General features: G+C 44.1%; 1 protein-coding gene across 13 annotated transcripts in view; it reads right to left on the bottom strand.

Annotated features, from left to right (window-relative positions):
* The window catches only part of RBFOX2 (RNA binding fox-1 homolog 2), a 258,241-nt gene that overhangs the window by 183,998 nt on the left and 60,356 nt on the right, over window positions 1–13,887 (bottom strand). For all 13 annotated transcript variants that reach the window (XR_016441838.1, XM_090043121.1, XM_090043118.1 and 10 more), the window contains exon 2: window positions 3,002–3,052. Coding sequence is in view for 12 of the 13 variants with exons in the window: in XM_090043121.1 (XP_089899247.1) it covers window positions 3,002–3,052 (51 nt within the window). In the remaining variant the exon portion in view is untranslated. The remainder of the gene's footprint in view (window positions 1–3,001; window positions 3,053–13,887) is intronic.

The raw sequence follows: 13,887 nt of genomic DNA, 5'->3' as shown, positions 1-13,887 counted from the left end.
TGGAGGAGAAGTGATAAAGAACAGTCAGCATGGATTCACCAGGGACAAGTCATACCTGATCAATCCAATAGCTTTCTATGACGAGATGACTGGCTCTGTGGATGTAGGGAAAGCAGTGGACATGATATACCTTGATTTTAGCAAGATATCCCAGGTGTAGCCATATTAGTCTACAGTAGAAGTGGGCAAAATGCGGCCCATGGGCCACATCCGGCCCACCAGGCCATTCTATTCAGCCCACAGGGGCCCTAAGAAACTTAGACAATTAATATTTATCTGCCCCTGGCTGCCTGTCATGTGGCCCTCGACGGCTTGCCAAAAGTCATTTCAGGCCGAGAGCCATTCATAAATTGCCTGACCCTGGTCTAGAGGCAAAAGGAATCAGAACTTGTGATACAGGTCATGTCTGTTATTAGACCAACTACATGTCTGCAGAAAAATTCTTTATTTGCAAGCTTTTGGGCACAGCCACCCTTCTTCAGGCATAGGAAAAAAGATTGTAAAAGTTCTCCTAGGTAGAAATTATTCCAACTTTTCTCTGAGCCTAATCTGAATAAAATAAACTGTTCCAAACAGTACTCCACATCTGGAGTACCGTGTCCAGTTTTGGGCCCCCCCACTATAGAAAGGATGTGGTCAAGTTGGAGAAAGTCCAAAGGAAAGCAATAAAAATGGTTACACATCTGGGGCACATGACTTATAAGGAGAGGCTGAGGGAACTGGGCTTGTTTAGTCTGCAGAAGAGAAGCCTGAGAGGGGATTTGATAGCAGCCTTCAACTACCTGAAGGGTATTTCCAAAGAAGATGGAGCTAGACTGTTCTCAGTGGTGGCAGGTGACAAAACAAGGAGCAATGGTCTCAAGTTGCAGCAAGGGAAGTTTAGGTTAGACATCAGGAAAACTCTCACTAGGAGGGTGATGAAGTGCTGGAACAGGTTACCTAGAGAGGTGGTGGAATCTCCATCCTTGAAGGTTAAGGCCTGGCTTGACAAAGGCCTGGCTGGAGTGATGTAGCTGAGGATGGTCGTACTTTGAGCAACGGTTGGTCTAGATGGCCTCCTGAGATCCCTTCCAACCTTAATTTTCTATGATTCTATGACTGTTGAACCTACCCAACAGCTCACTGAAGCCTGACTAGGATAGATGCGTAATGCTCATGGCCCATATTGTACATCTAGTTGTACTGCTTTGCTTTCGTTGGTTCATTCCAATGGATACTTTAAATGGTTCACTCCTGCATGAAAACTCCCATACACCTCCTGAATGCCACGGTCGAGTTTCACAATTCTAAATGTCATGTTACAGAGTCAACAGCCTTTCCCCAAACTGCTACTAGGCTTATCCTGGGCCTGAGCTACAATGAATGCTGTTTGCTTTTGGATAATGGTACTGGAGGAAAGGAAAAGCTTGATTTTAACCCCATTTCTTAAAACAAGGTATTGAATTTTGTTGCATTATCAATTGTTATTTTGGGGAGTTCATGTGCTGTTTTGTAGTTGCATTACAGATGGGTGAAAAATATACTGACTATAAAAAGGCAACAAACATATGATGGGCAAAATTTCCTCGCCAGCTGCTGGGGTTACAGCAATGACAGTCAAACAGAGCAGAGTCCACAGACTGAACATTTACATTGAAGAGAGTGGAAGCAGGGAGAGGAGTCTGAATTGAGATATGAAGTGAGGAGATTTTGAAGGCCAGGGCTGATGAAATTCTGTAAGGAATAGAGGTGCACTGATATACTGGTTGCCTATTGGATTGGCACTGATAAAAAGGGAAATGACATTATTGGCTATTACCTTTTTTTGGCCATTGCAGTTGATAATGTTTACCAGTAATTATGCTTTCTGGCCAAGGCCCTGAATGCCTGGGTTCCCTATGGAAATGGTTTCCCCATGCAGGTGGGCAGCATTGTAGCTGCAAGGGGTCCTGCTTAGGACTGCTGGGAGCAAGATGCGGGGGCCCTACGTGCATGTGCGCAGCCACACGTATGCACGTAACCAGAAGTACAGCCGGACAGCGTGGAGAGCAGCTCCCTGCAGTAAGTCCATGAAGAGGAAGAGTTGTAGAGAAGGGAAGGAGCATGGGGGGTGCAGATCAAGGCCCCCATGGTGAGGGAGGGAGTGAGCCAGGGGCAAGGGCTGGGAGCACTGCCCAGCCAGGGCAGTGCATGGGACCCAGGGCTGGGGCAAGGACTAGGATGAACCCATGGGCAGCTTTTCCAGGGAGTGTAAGGGGAAGCAGCTCCCTGCCACTGTGCATCCCCCAGGAAAACATGGGGGGCATCTGTCCCCTTCTATTTGTGTGCAAGGCAGATGCCACTGTGGGCTTAGAGCTCTACTGCCTTTCCCTCAGGAGCCCCACACCAGCTATGTGCTGCCTGCCCACTTTGCAGCAGTAAGGGCAAGTTGTGCCCCCTGCTGCCGGGCGGGCAGGGGGCGCACAGCCACACGCCTCCTGGGGGAAAGGCAGCAGAAAGCCCCGAGCCCACAGTGGGCAGCCCGCATCCACCCTCACCCACTTGGCTCTACTCCACTTAAAAGCATCCCCATGCTTAAAAATGGTGGCAGCAGTGGTTGAACTAAAGCTCACTCGATTAGCTTTAGTTCAAGTGCCCCTGCCACCACTTTTAAGTGCCGGGACACCGAAACATGACACAGGAGGCTGCTGGAATGCACCAAAAGAAAAAAAAAGATGTATATATGTCAGTATATAAGTCAGTTATCAGATCAGCATCGGTCAATATGGTTAGTTAATAATCAGCTATTGGTATCAGCCAACAAAATCTGTATCAGTGCTCCACTAGTAAGGAGAAACATTTAATGAATGCAGCCATATGCCAAAATATAGGACCAAAAAACTGTTTTATTTTAACTCCAGATGTGTTCCACCAGTGACATACACATTTGTATTCAAAACAACAAGAATGCCAGGAAGTCCACTGCCAACACACCTACACATACACACACACACGCGCGCGTTTATTGGAATCAAATTCTTACTTGATTGTCTCTTGCTGGGTATCCATGATAACTTGAGGTCAGAGGCTCGTTCTGCAAGATAAAAAAGAAAAAGAAACATAAAAAGGTAAACACAGTGTTTGAAAGGAAGAGAAACAAAAGAGCTGAATACCATCTCAACTCAGCTAGAAATAAGCACCTGAAACGTGCTGGGGAAAGAGAGAGATGAGATGAAAGTTTCCTACTAAATTTCTATTTCCTACGTGACTCAATGCATCTAAATCCAGATTAATTTGGAGCTGCATACTCCAGACTATATGGAGTAAGAAAAATCATAGGCATGGTGTAATCATTAGCTACTTCCCACCTTGTCCCTGGAATTTCAAGATGTCTATGATTTTTGCAATTTTCTAGGTATTTTTTTAATACAACTTTTGTTCCAATATGAAGACAGCACAAATACAAATGTAAAAATAGCAAGCTGCTGACCAGTTAACCCAGTACGGAAGAAAATGGCATTCAAGCAATAGCCACAAAAGTGTGAATTCACTCCTTCCCGCACCATTTCTCACACTGTGACCTGTGACAGTTCAACTTCAATTAATCCTACTCAGCATGGGCAATATCACACACACACACAAGGGAATATTTATGTGTTAGTTTTTCTTCTCTCACCCCCAAATGGGTTCTTTGCCTATGCATCTCCCCACATTGGCAATTTTGTCACATTTCTTTGGCTAAAGAGAGATCTGAGCTTTATACATCCTATTCATCCTTGGAATTTTTCCTTACAGTTTCCTAGCATTTACAATGATATTTTTATATTTCTGATTAATAGGAAGAAACTCTCCCCAACACCTGCAAATTCAAATGTGGGGGAGAGAACTTAGCCAATTTCACCTTGCACACAAATCCCTTTCCTTGGCAAAGGCAGGGAGTGAGTAAAGCTGAACAGGCTTGCTTTTGGTCTCATTCTGGTGTTGCTGCTCTGTCCTCCACTGATGGGTAAGAACAGCTGACTGCAGAAGGTATTTTGCTTTCCCTAAGCATTTTTGTAACAATCATGCAGTCCTGCTTAGAGTTAAAAAATTAACTGTTACTATAAACTGCATTGGGTGTTACTTGGCAAAAGGATGCCTGGAAGTTTACAAGCTACACATTTTACCCTGAAAGCTTGTTCCTAGTGGAAAAACTACGTAAAACTGACCCGTATTTATCTTTTGAAAACAAAACTGCGTCAGGATTACTGTTTCTAAAATCAAGTGGCAGCAGTCGCATTGAATCAGCTGGAAGTTGCATGCAGTCTTTTGATATCTATTCTTTACTGATGCTAACGTATTCAGCTTAGACTAGCCACAGCTTAATAATGAGGCCTCTCTAACCTATTAAAAATAAAAATAAAGTAATGCTGTCAGTTCAGTGACCACCAAGTTATAATCTCAATACAGAGATTGAACTCTATGCCCACAGCGTCTGTGTACTATGTGCTATGCTGCTCAAGGTTGCACATAATGACCATCATGACTGTTTAATACAAAGGCACCCTTGCCTTCCCTTCCCCTCAAAAACTGCCCTGATGATTCCCACAGAAATGTGAAAAAAATATTTAACTGTTTAAGAACATGAAGAGAGATGTAAACTACTCAATACTACACTAATAAGTAGGATGTAAGAGCTTCTAAGGCGACCGGATAGCAAACCTTCTGGCTGATGCTACTTCTGATTTAATAGTAATCAATGTCAGTGTCCTAGATAACACAATGGTCAAATGAGACAAAAAACAGTCCCAAATAAAAGAGAAATAAAGATAAAGATAAAACCCCCAAAACTATGAGTACCAAGTGAAAATTGAGAACAATCTCTCTAGCATTATTACAAGCAAAAAACTCTATTAGATAGCCCTGAAAATGTAAGATTACAAACTCAAATTGAATGGAAATGCCAATGTTAAGGTGAAATGCACAACTCTAAATCTAGCCTCGTGCATGGATTATAAAACAAGCTTTAATAATTATATCGCAGTCATACTGCAATGTATTCCACCAACTTAGATACCTATGTGAAATATATTGTACTACTATCCCACTCTTGTGTTCCAATATCTCTGGCAGAATGGTCTGCCATATCTGCAACGGCACTTTATAAATTAATCTTCTTGGTTAGGTATGTGTTTTTTAAATTTTCCCATTGCTCATACGTAATAAAAGCCAGAAAGTGAAACAAGTGGAAAGCAAAGTACTGCTGACCTGCCTAAGTACCATATTTACGCAAATCCAAGATGACCCAGACTTTAACACAATCCCCTAATAATTAGATTCAGTACATGGAAAATGTATAAACTTGTTTTCATTTTCCATGTCTATAACCTAATTATTGGCAGGCTGTCTTAAATTCATCCCCATACCAGTGCATCAGGGAAAGCAATGGCAGGGTGGAACAGGCAGTGAGGGGGGCTGTAAGGGGACAAATTATAGCTGGGAGTAATGGGGTCAGGCAGTAGGGGGTTTGGCAGTGTGAAGACAATGTAGGGGCAAGCCTCTTGCCACCTCCGCTTACCCCCTCTTTATCCCTATTCACCATCTGCCCCTCCCCTCTATACCCTTGCTATGGCACCCAGCTGGCTCCGTCTCCACTCCAGCCTGGGGCACAGAGCACAGCTCCAGCCTGGCTGTAAAGCAGCAACACAGAGCCAGCACCACTCCTACAAGACTGGGATGGGCCCATGATCTGTTCCTGCAGCTGGAGCGGGGACAAAGGCCTGCCAGCACTGGAGGAAGGGTAGGTTGGTGATATGTAGGGAGGAGATGAGGCAAAAGCAACAAGGGGTGCAGAGACAGTGGGGAGTAGGAGGCAGGGAGCAGCTGTGACTCTGGCTCTGACCCAAGGTTGGGCCCAGAACTGGAGCTGTAGCAGCTGCCTGCCACATCCCCTCCTCTGCTGCCTCCTACCCAATTCCAAGACAGGGAGCTCCCCCTCTTCCCTCTCCCTATGTTAAACGAGGATAAAAACCTCATCTTGGAATCACATAAATAAAGGTAGTTCTGAAACTGCTGATCATGGTGGGCTCACGAATCTTCAAACCTGGAAAAGTCACCTGCACCTACTAGCCCAAGAACTCAGCTGTTCACCAGGCCAGAATATAATAATGCTTGAAGCCAAACCACATTCTTTCTAATCCTCCCTAGGTCAGGTAACCGGCCCTGCATGAAATCAAAAATCTGGTCCCCAAGTGGTTTAATTCAGCCCACTATTCTCATGGAAGGCACCCTAGTTGATCAGTAAATTAAATTAATTCACAATTGTGCTAAATAAGAAGTGATTTTACAGAGCCCTTTACTGGGATATCACACAATTTGCTGGAGGGCCTCCTTCCACCTGTACATGCACACACTGCTGTCTGCCTGCTGCCTCTGCTTCAGCATCCACCCATCAGTTTTACACTGGTTTAAGCTCCTAGGTATGTGTGTTTAAGTAAACCAACTTCTCTAAACTCTCCATGTAGACTGGCACTAATTATGGTATGCTAAACCTATTTCCAACAAAGATATTATGAAAGGATTAGTATAAAAAAAGAAAACTCTCTCAATGTTAAGTTGATATTTGTTCTAAAGGTAGGACTCCAATTCCTATTTCTCTGTTAATGAATTTAAAATAAAATGTAGTTTTTAAAATGAGTAAGAACCACCCTTTAGAGAACAATTATTTCAGTATTTTTTGTATAAAAGATTTCCTTGCTTTTATAGAACCAAGATTTAAAATGTTGCAGGGGGGAGGGGGGCTGTTGCTGTTGGGGCTGTTTTTTAATTCAACAATTTTGTTTCAAATGCTCTCAGTAATGAAACAGTAGACTCTTCAAATCATTCTTGTAGCTACATGTCTGCGAAAACTAATGCATAGGCTGCTTCTGAAGAAACTAAAAATGAGATTAAGCAAAATTATTCCCAACAGTTGTGTTTAACTGTTATGATTACAGTCGGGGCCACATCAGTAGCTCAAGACATTCCAAGGGTCATCATGACAACCAGAGAGAGTCGCAACTGTCTAGATAAGATGGGAAGCACGGATGAAGTTTTCGGCAGTATTGGAGTCACTGACGCAGAGCTTGGTCTTCAAAAAGTTTCGGAAATATCAACTAGATTCTCAAAGACTTTAGAAAGATTTAAAGGTTGGGGTCAGATTACTCTAACATTATAGGCAGCAGAAACAAATAGGTAGGTTTGAGTCGAAGGAGAAGACGAACAGTATTTTGAGGGTGCCCTTATTCACAAACACTAAAGGAACTGCCTAAGCAAGCAAGGCAAAAACGGTGAACAAAATGACCAGAGGTAAAGAGATGCTTCTTGTATATCACCAAAATGAAAGCAGTTGAAAGAAGACAATACAAGGCCAAAGCAGGAGGGAGACAAAATTAAATTTGATGGGACTCCTAAGTGAAAAAATCTTAATATAAAAAAGTCACCTATCGAACCATTTGTTTCTACAAGGAGTAGCAATACCCAGGGAGTCCCCATTTAACATAGGGAGAGGGAAGAGGGGGAGCCCCCTGTCTTGGAATTGGATAGGAGGCAGCAGAGGAAGGCAGCTGCTACAGCTCCTGTTAATTACCTACTTCCAATTGGATTAGATCAGGGGTGTCAAACTCAGGCCCCATGGTGCCAGTCCAGGGAGAAAGCAGGCAGAGGTAGCTGGAGAATTATACAGTGTGGTCCACAGCATTCAAGACTAGCCTGAAGTGCAAAAAAATGTGCAGGGAGAGTTCACAATACAGACAATCTCCACAGTACGACTCCGAGAGGAAGAGGGGAGCATAGATTAAACAAAAAAAAAGTTAAGAATATTGTTTTACAAGAAATGACAAAAAGTTACGTTCCGAGGCACAGGTTGACAGATTAGAAAGAAGGCAGCAGTTAGAGCTGTAAGGTCACAGAAGGGTCAAAAATACCTCTGCCTTTCATATAGAAATGGTGCCATGAGGCACTGTACTATTTGCAAATTCCCTGCTGTGCATGTTGTAGCTCTAATTGTACTTAACTCTCCAGGGGGAGAGGGGCAGTGCCTGGGGAAAGCTGGCTCTTGCCAATAGTCTCCAATGCTGCCAATTTTACAGGTCACTAATTGCGAATCTGGGGTCTTGCTGCATGATTATTCTGTACAGAGTTTGCTATTGTTGAGAACTGAAAGGCATGGAGACTGAAAGGGTTAAACTCCTAGGACTGGAACAGAACAATCCAGCTAAACCAAGTGGGGATAAAAATCCCTGCTAGCCAGTAAGGGATCCAAAGGGAAGGAGGAAGCACCAACTCAATCTCTGCCTATATACGCCACAAAACTCCTTTCACAGAAAGGGAGCTGAGAAAGAGATGAAATTATACACACAGAGAGACAAGGTTCTTTGGATCAATCTGAAATACCCATCATCATTCACACCTGAAAGCTTGCTAAGGAGACTTTTTCCAACTTAAGTTAGTCTAATAAAAGATATCAGATTTACCTTGTCTGCCTATGTCCTTAGACCAACATGGCTACAACCTATACCCCAGGAAAATTACACACACACACACACACACACACACACAAGGGGCAGATCATAGAAAGATTTACCTTCCAATAAGAGCAAGAACCTGGTGGGACAGAACAGCCCTCGCTAATTCCAGTTCCCTTGCTACTTCCTTCTGCCAATGCCAAATTAGAGATCTGTCTCTATTAGTAACTTGCAACCAGCCATTTCCAGAGAGATTTAGGTAGGAAGTGCTGGACACCAAAGTCAAATCAAACTGCCATGGGGACATTTTGTTATTGTGTTTATTGCTGAAAGGTATTTCCCAGGTGCGAAATCTACTTTAGAGCAGGAAGGCACAAGGGCATTAGATTTCTGTCACACGCATGTGATTTTAAGCTTCCATACTAACCTCTTATACATGACTCCCTCACTTCCTCAGTGTTTACAGCTATAGTATAGCAGTAACAGTTATAGTATATATGCTGCAAATTGGAGCCAATAGTAATTAACCCTGCAATTACATCACTGAAGTTCATGCACAGTCTGTAAGACTTCCTAGTTTTTGTTTTTTCTTAATTTCACACCTTTTCTAACATAAGCTCATTTCCACTATTATTGGCAACACCAAGAGGTCTGAAACAGAGAGCCTGCAAACTGCTGACATCCTTTCCAGTTAGACATCATCTAAACCAGGGGTGTTAAAGATATGGCCCATAGGCCAGATGTAGCCTGCAGAGCCCTATCATCCAGCCTGGTGCTGCACATAGGCCTCAGAGTAGACTCACATGCCACACAGTGAGTAGGGCCAGAACACAGACGTGCTGCATATGAAGTGCAGGATCAGCCTGCAGACCCAATCTTGCCCATGGACTAGCACCATGGGGCCTGTGTTTGACACCCCTGATCTAATCCAATTGGAAGTACGTAATTAACAGGACCCTGAAAATGGCCATCTATAGACCATATATGCTACAGCACCTAACATCAACAGAAGTGAACCTGCATTAGGACCAAGAAGATTTTTTTTAAAATCTATCCAAAGTAAAGGAGACTTAAAAGTATTTGAACAGGATAAACTCAACATCCACTCCTCCAATGAAGTGTCTAAATGCATGAACAATACAGTAACACAATATACACATGTAGGGGCCACCTGGAAGACTGGCTCAGTTGAATGGAAGTTGCATTATCCCTACTTCTCTTCCCACACAGTCAAACTTCAAGAACAGGCAATACCACTACATGTTAGGACCATGGACGGTCCATGGGTTCCCTTAATTTTGCTATAAAAAGTGAAATAGAAATTAGAGACTACAAAGACCTTAGTTCACTTTTGCGTACCACAGCATGGCCAGACCAAAAGGATTCTTTTGGGGATCCAACCAACTCCCTTGGAAAACATAAAACAAATGAATGGACCTTATTAGGAACTCCTCTTTCTTGACCTCCGGTTAACAGTTTACCTTTTATCTGAAGCCCCAGAACACTTCAGCTGGAGGCTCATCCTGGTAAGCCGGAAAGGAATCCATCACCCTGACAAATTTGGCAAACACTTTTCTTTGCAGAAGGGGAATCGGTTTCTACTGATTTCTAGCTTTCACTTAAATCACAGCTTCTAGTCCTTTTGGTTGCAATGATTACCTCCCAGATGTTAACTGACATAGTATCTAAACTTAATCTGCAATTAGACACCTCCAGGGTGAATACTGCTGAAGAAAGCAAAAAGAATTCTTATCAGTTTCACAAATACCCACAGGGTTCTCAACTACAGCAATAAAACTGACACCAGAGAGAACTCGGTTTCCCTCAGTTTCCCTAAGCAACAGGAACGATCATCCTCACAACCACATAGTGGTTTGAAGACCAATGGAACAGATGCATCACAATCTCAGGTATCTGGAGACTCTAGGACAGTGGTTCTCAACCTTTCTCATACCAGCACCCATTTGCAAATGGCTTGTCCTGACCCATACCCCCATGGTCCTGCTGGTGTCCACCCCACAGTCCCTTGCTCCACCTGCCCTGCTGCAGTCTTGGCACCCAGCCCCCCTAGCCACCATCCCTCAGTATTGACAGGCACCTGCCCCCCCCCCCCATACACCCATCCCCTCCACACACATACTCCCCCAAGCCGACAGTCCCCAAGCCCTGGCCCTCCATACACTTACCTTCATCTAGGTACTGGGGCTGCTCCCACCACCCTGCCTGGCTGCATGCTAGTTGCACCCCAAACAGCCCCTTGTAGGCTGGAACACTTCCAGCCTGCAAGATTTCATAGATTTCATAGACATTAGGGCTGGAAGGGACCTCAGGAGATCATCGAGTCCAGCCCCCTGCCCAAAGGGCAGGAAGTCAGCTGGGGTCATAGGATCCCAGCAAGATAAGCATCCAATTTGCTCTTGAAGGTGTTCAATGTAGGTGCTTGAACCACCTCTGCTGGCAGACTGTTCCAGACCTTGGGGGCTCGGACAGTAAAGAAACCCACGCTTTCCCTTGTTTTTCTGGCACCTGCTCATGACCCTTTGAAATATTCTTGTGACTCACTTTTGAATCGCGACCCATGGGTTGAGAAATGCTGCTCTAGGGCAGTGATTCTCAACCAAAGAGCCACAGCACTCCAGGGTGTCACAAGATTTTTTGGGGGGTGCTGTGAAGTGCCAGGCAATCTTATCACTGTTAGGTGTGCAAACATGATTCACAAGATAAACCCAGACATTTCAGCATTCTGACCTGGTGTGGTCTGAGTCTTTGCAACAAAAGAATTGCTCCATTATTTTTCTGTGGTCCAAAATCAAGTGAAAACTAACAGCTGACATTTTTCAAGGGGTGCCTTCAGTTCTCACAGGGTTGAGAACCATTGCTGTAGAGTTATGAGATTTAGAGGAAAAGGGGAAAATGGACTTGTTCCTTCCAGATGACAGGGGTACAATCAGGATGGAGGCAGTCAGGGCTTGACCCTAGAGGTTCACGCTCCAGGGGACCAGGAACAGACTAAAAGTCAGGGAACCAAGAGTCCCAATTAACCAGGGCATTTGGGGCAGATGGGTTAGGAGGCAAGTACCACCCTGGGTAGAACTGTATGTTAGCGAAGAGTCAAAAACAGGAGGCAAGGATGCAAATTGGGAGTCCCTAGCCAGGTTTTTCAGAGAAGGAAGCAACAGATTTACAGGACCAGGATGTGAGCAACCACCAAGCTAAGGCATACATCAGAAGCTGGCAAGGCAGTCTGGAGCACAGGGGTCAGAGAGCCAGCAAGGCAGTCTGGAAGCAAATGGGTCCAGGCTGAGTCAGGAAGGCAGGCACCAGGAACTAGAATGAAACCTGGAAGCCAACAAACAGAAGCCAGGAAACTGGGAACAGAAGAGCTGCTCCTAGTGTCCTAGGTCCTAACAGGCAAAATCCAGGGACTGGGAAATTAGGAATCAACACAGTAACTAAGAACAAGGAGAGAGAACCCCACTAGACAGAGAGGCATCTCCCCTGTACGGTTGTCCATTGGTAGTTAGGCCACTGGTAGCCAGACCTGCTCAATAACAGAGACCAGCTGGTGGCAATGTAGTCTGCTTGCCATCTTGACTCTGGACACCCCAGCAATCAGAAACGATTTTGAAGTGGTAGCGCAGATCAAGCTCCAAATTTTATCAGACACTATGCTAGACAGACAGATATCAAACAAAGGAAGCTCCTCAGCAGGATCCAAGCAGCACCCTGATACAAACCCCGGCACTTTTCTCATTAAGTGGAGGGTACACTAGACCCGTGCCTTTGTTGCCCTCTCCTGCCCTTTCCACTGTGAACAGCAACTAAGGCAGAAGCCTAATACACTGAGTGTATCCACACAAGGATGTGCTTTTACCACACTAACTCAAGTAAAATACTAGCAGAGACAATGCAATGATAGCATTGTCATTAATTAGGAAGAACAGGTTGGAAACAACAAACTGCCTTGTCTTCAGTAGAATCTTGCTTCATGGTAGTTACCACACATTAGCTAGCATGCAAGAGAACACCTTTGTTCTTAGTGGGAATGTGCACAATGTATTGCGTGTCTGTTTTCATCACTATTTGCAGGACTGCATGCTCTAGATTGGCGTTTCTCAACCTATGGGTCACAAGAACATATAAAAGGATCACAAACAAACTTAAAAAAATGGATCAACAAACTTTAAAAATGGATTCTCTTTCAAAGGAGAAAAGCACGGGAAACCATGGTAAAGTTCCAGCCTGCGAGGGGCTGCTTGCCTGCCCCTCCCCCCCCCCCCACTCTCCACACACCCTTTTCCCACACCCACACCCTGCCCCACACACTGGGGTGCTGGGAGCCAGCGGGTCAGAAGCAAGGGGCACTGGGTCGGGACTGGCCAATATTTATGAATCCTGGTACAAAAAAGATTGAGAAACACTGCTCTAGATCCTGCTTTTGCATTTGTTGTAAAAGACAGTAGTTAAACTCCCAGATCCTTCACAGAAAAACTGAATCAAAGCAGTCTTAGAACTGGTCTCTACGGGTAAAAACAGTCTAGTTTAATCTGAGACAGTGTCTTAATCTGGGATCCTAAGCAAATACAAGCCCATTGTCCTACTTTAAATACCTGTGGCTAAAAACAGACCTCAGATTTATCCTAGGTCTAACTGTCCCACGTTTTGACCCTCATCCAAGCAGGCATGCACCAGTCAGTCATTTACACAAGGAGTTTGAATGGCAATTAATTCGAATTAGACTTTCTTCTCCTCTCCCAGTTGTCCCAGGGACATAATGTGTTATCTTGGTACTTTACTGGTACTTAACAAAGAACCTTTGTAAAATCCCAGAATAAAAGACTTTGTCCTGTCTGTTTTTAAGCGTTTGAAGTATCTCAGACAACGCTGTTTCCCACTGTGACAATGCTGTTTCCCACTGGGACAACCACAGCTAATTAGAGAGTTACCTGCCATTTATTCCGGGGGAAAGCTATGTGTGTAAAGGGCAGAGCCACTATTGTCCCAGGTTTAAACTCATCAGAACCACCTCAAATGTGAGGTCTGGGTACCTTGCCTAATTTGATGTATAACTCTTAACTGCTTTCTACCTAGTTCCAATTAACATTATTTAAAGAGAGTAGCAAGCCTCCCTCTGGCTGACTTCCCTTGTTTCAGTTACTTTTTGTTAACTGGCCATAGTCTAGAACAACGCTACAAATACTGTCCATCAAATAAGTTTCTATTTACGTACTCCCTTCTAAGTGCACTTGTGTTAATGATTTCTACCTACAGAGATGGAGGTTCCAGTACCAATATTCCATTCTCTCACTACTCAATATTTTTTAAATGCAGTAGAAGTAAAAGTTATCACTCCAGGAGATCAGATGAACTGCACACTGCTCTCCTCTATTGCCTAGAAAATACATATCAGTAAAGATGTCAAAAGGTCTCTCTTGGATGCTGCGGC

This window comes from Crocodylus siamensis, chromosome 4 (assembly GCF_052110815.1).
Source record: "Crocodylus siamensis isolate JL-2025a chromosome 4, ASM5211081v1, whole genome shotgun sequence".
NCBI lineage: Eukaryota > Metazoa > Chordata > Crocodylia > Crocodylidae > Crocodylus > Crocodylus siamensis.
Note: the sequence above shows the minus strand (reverse complement) of the source record. Positions and strands in the feature narration are given on the sequence as shown.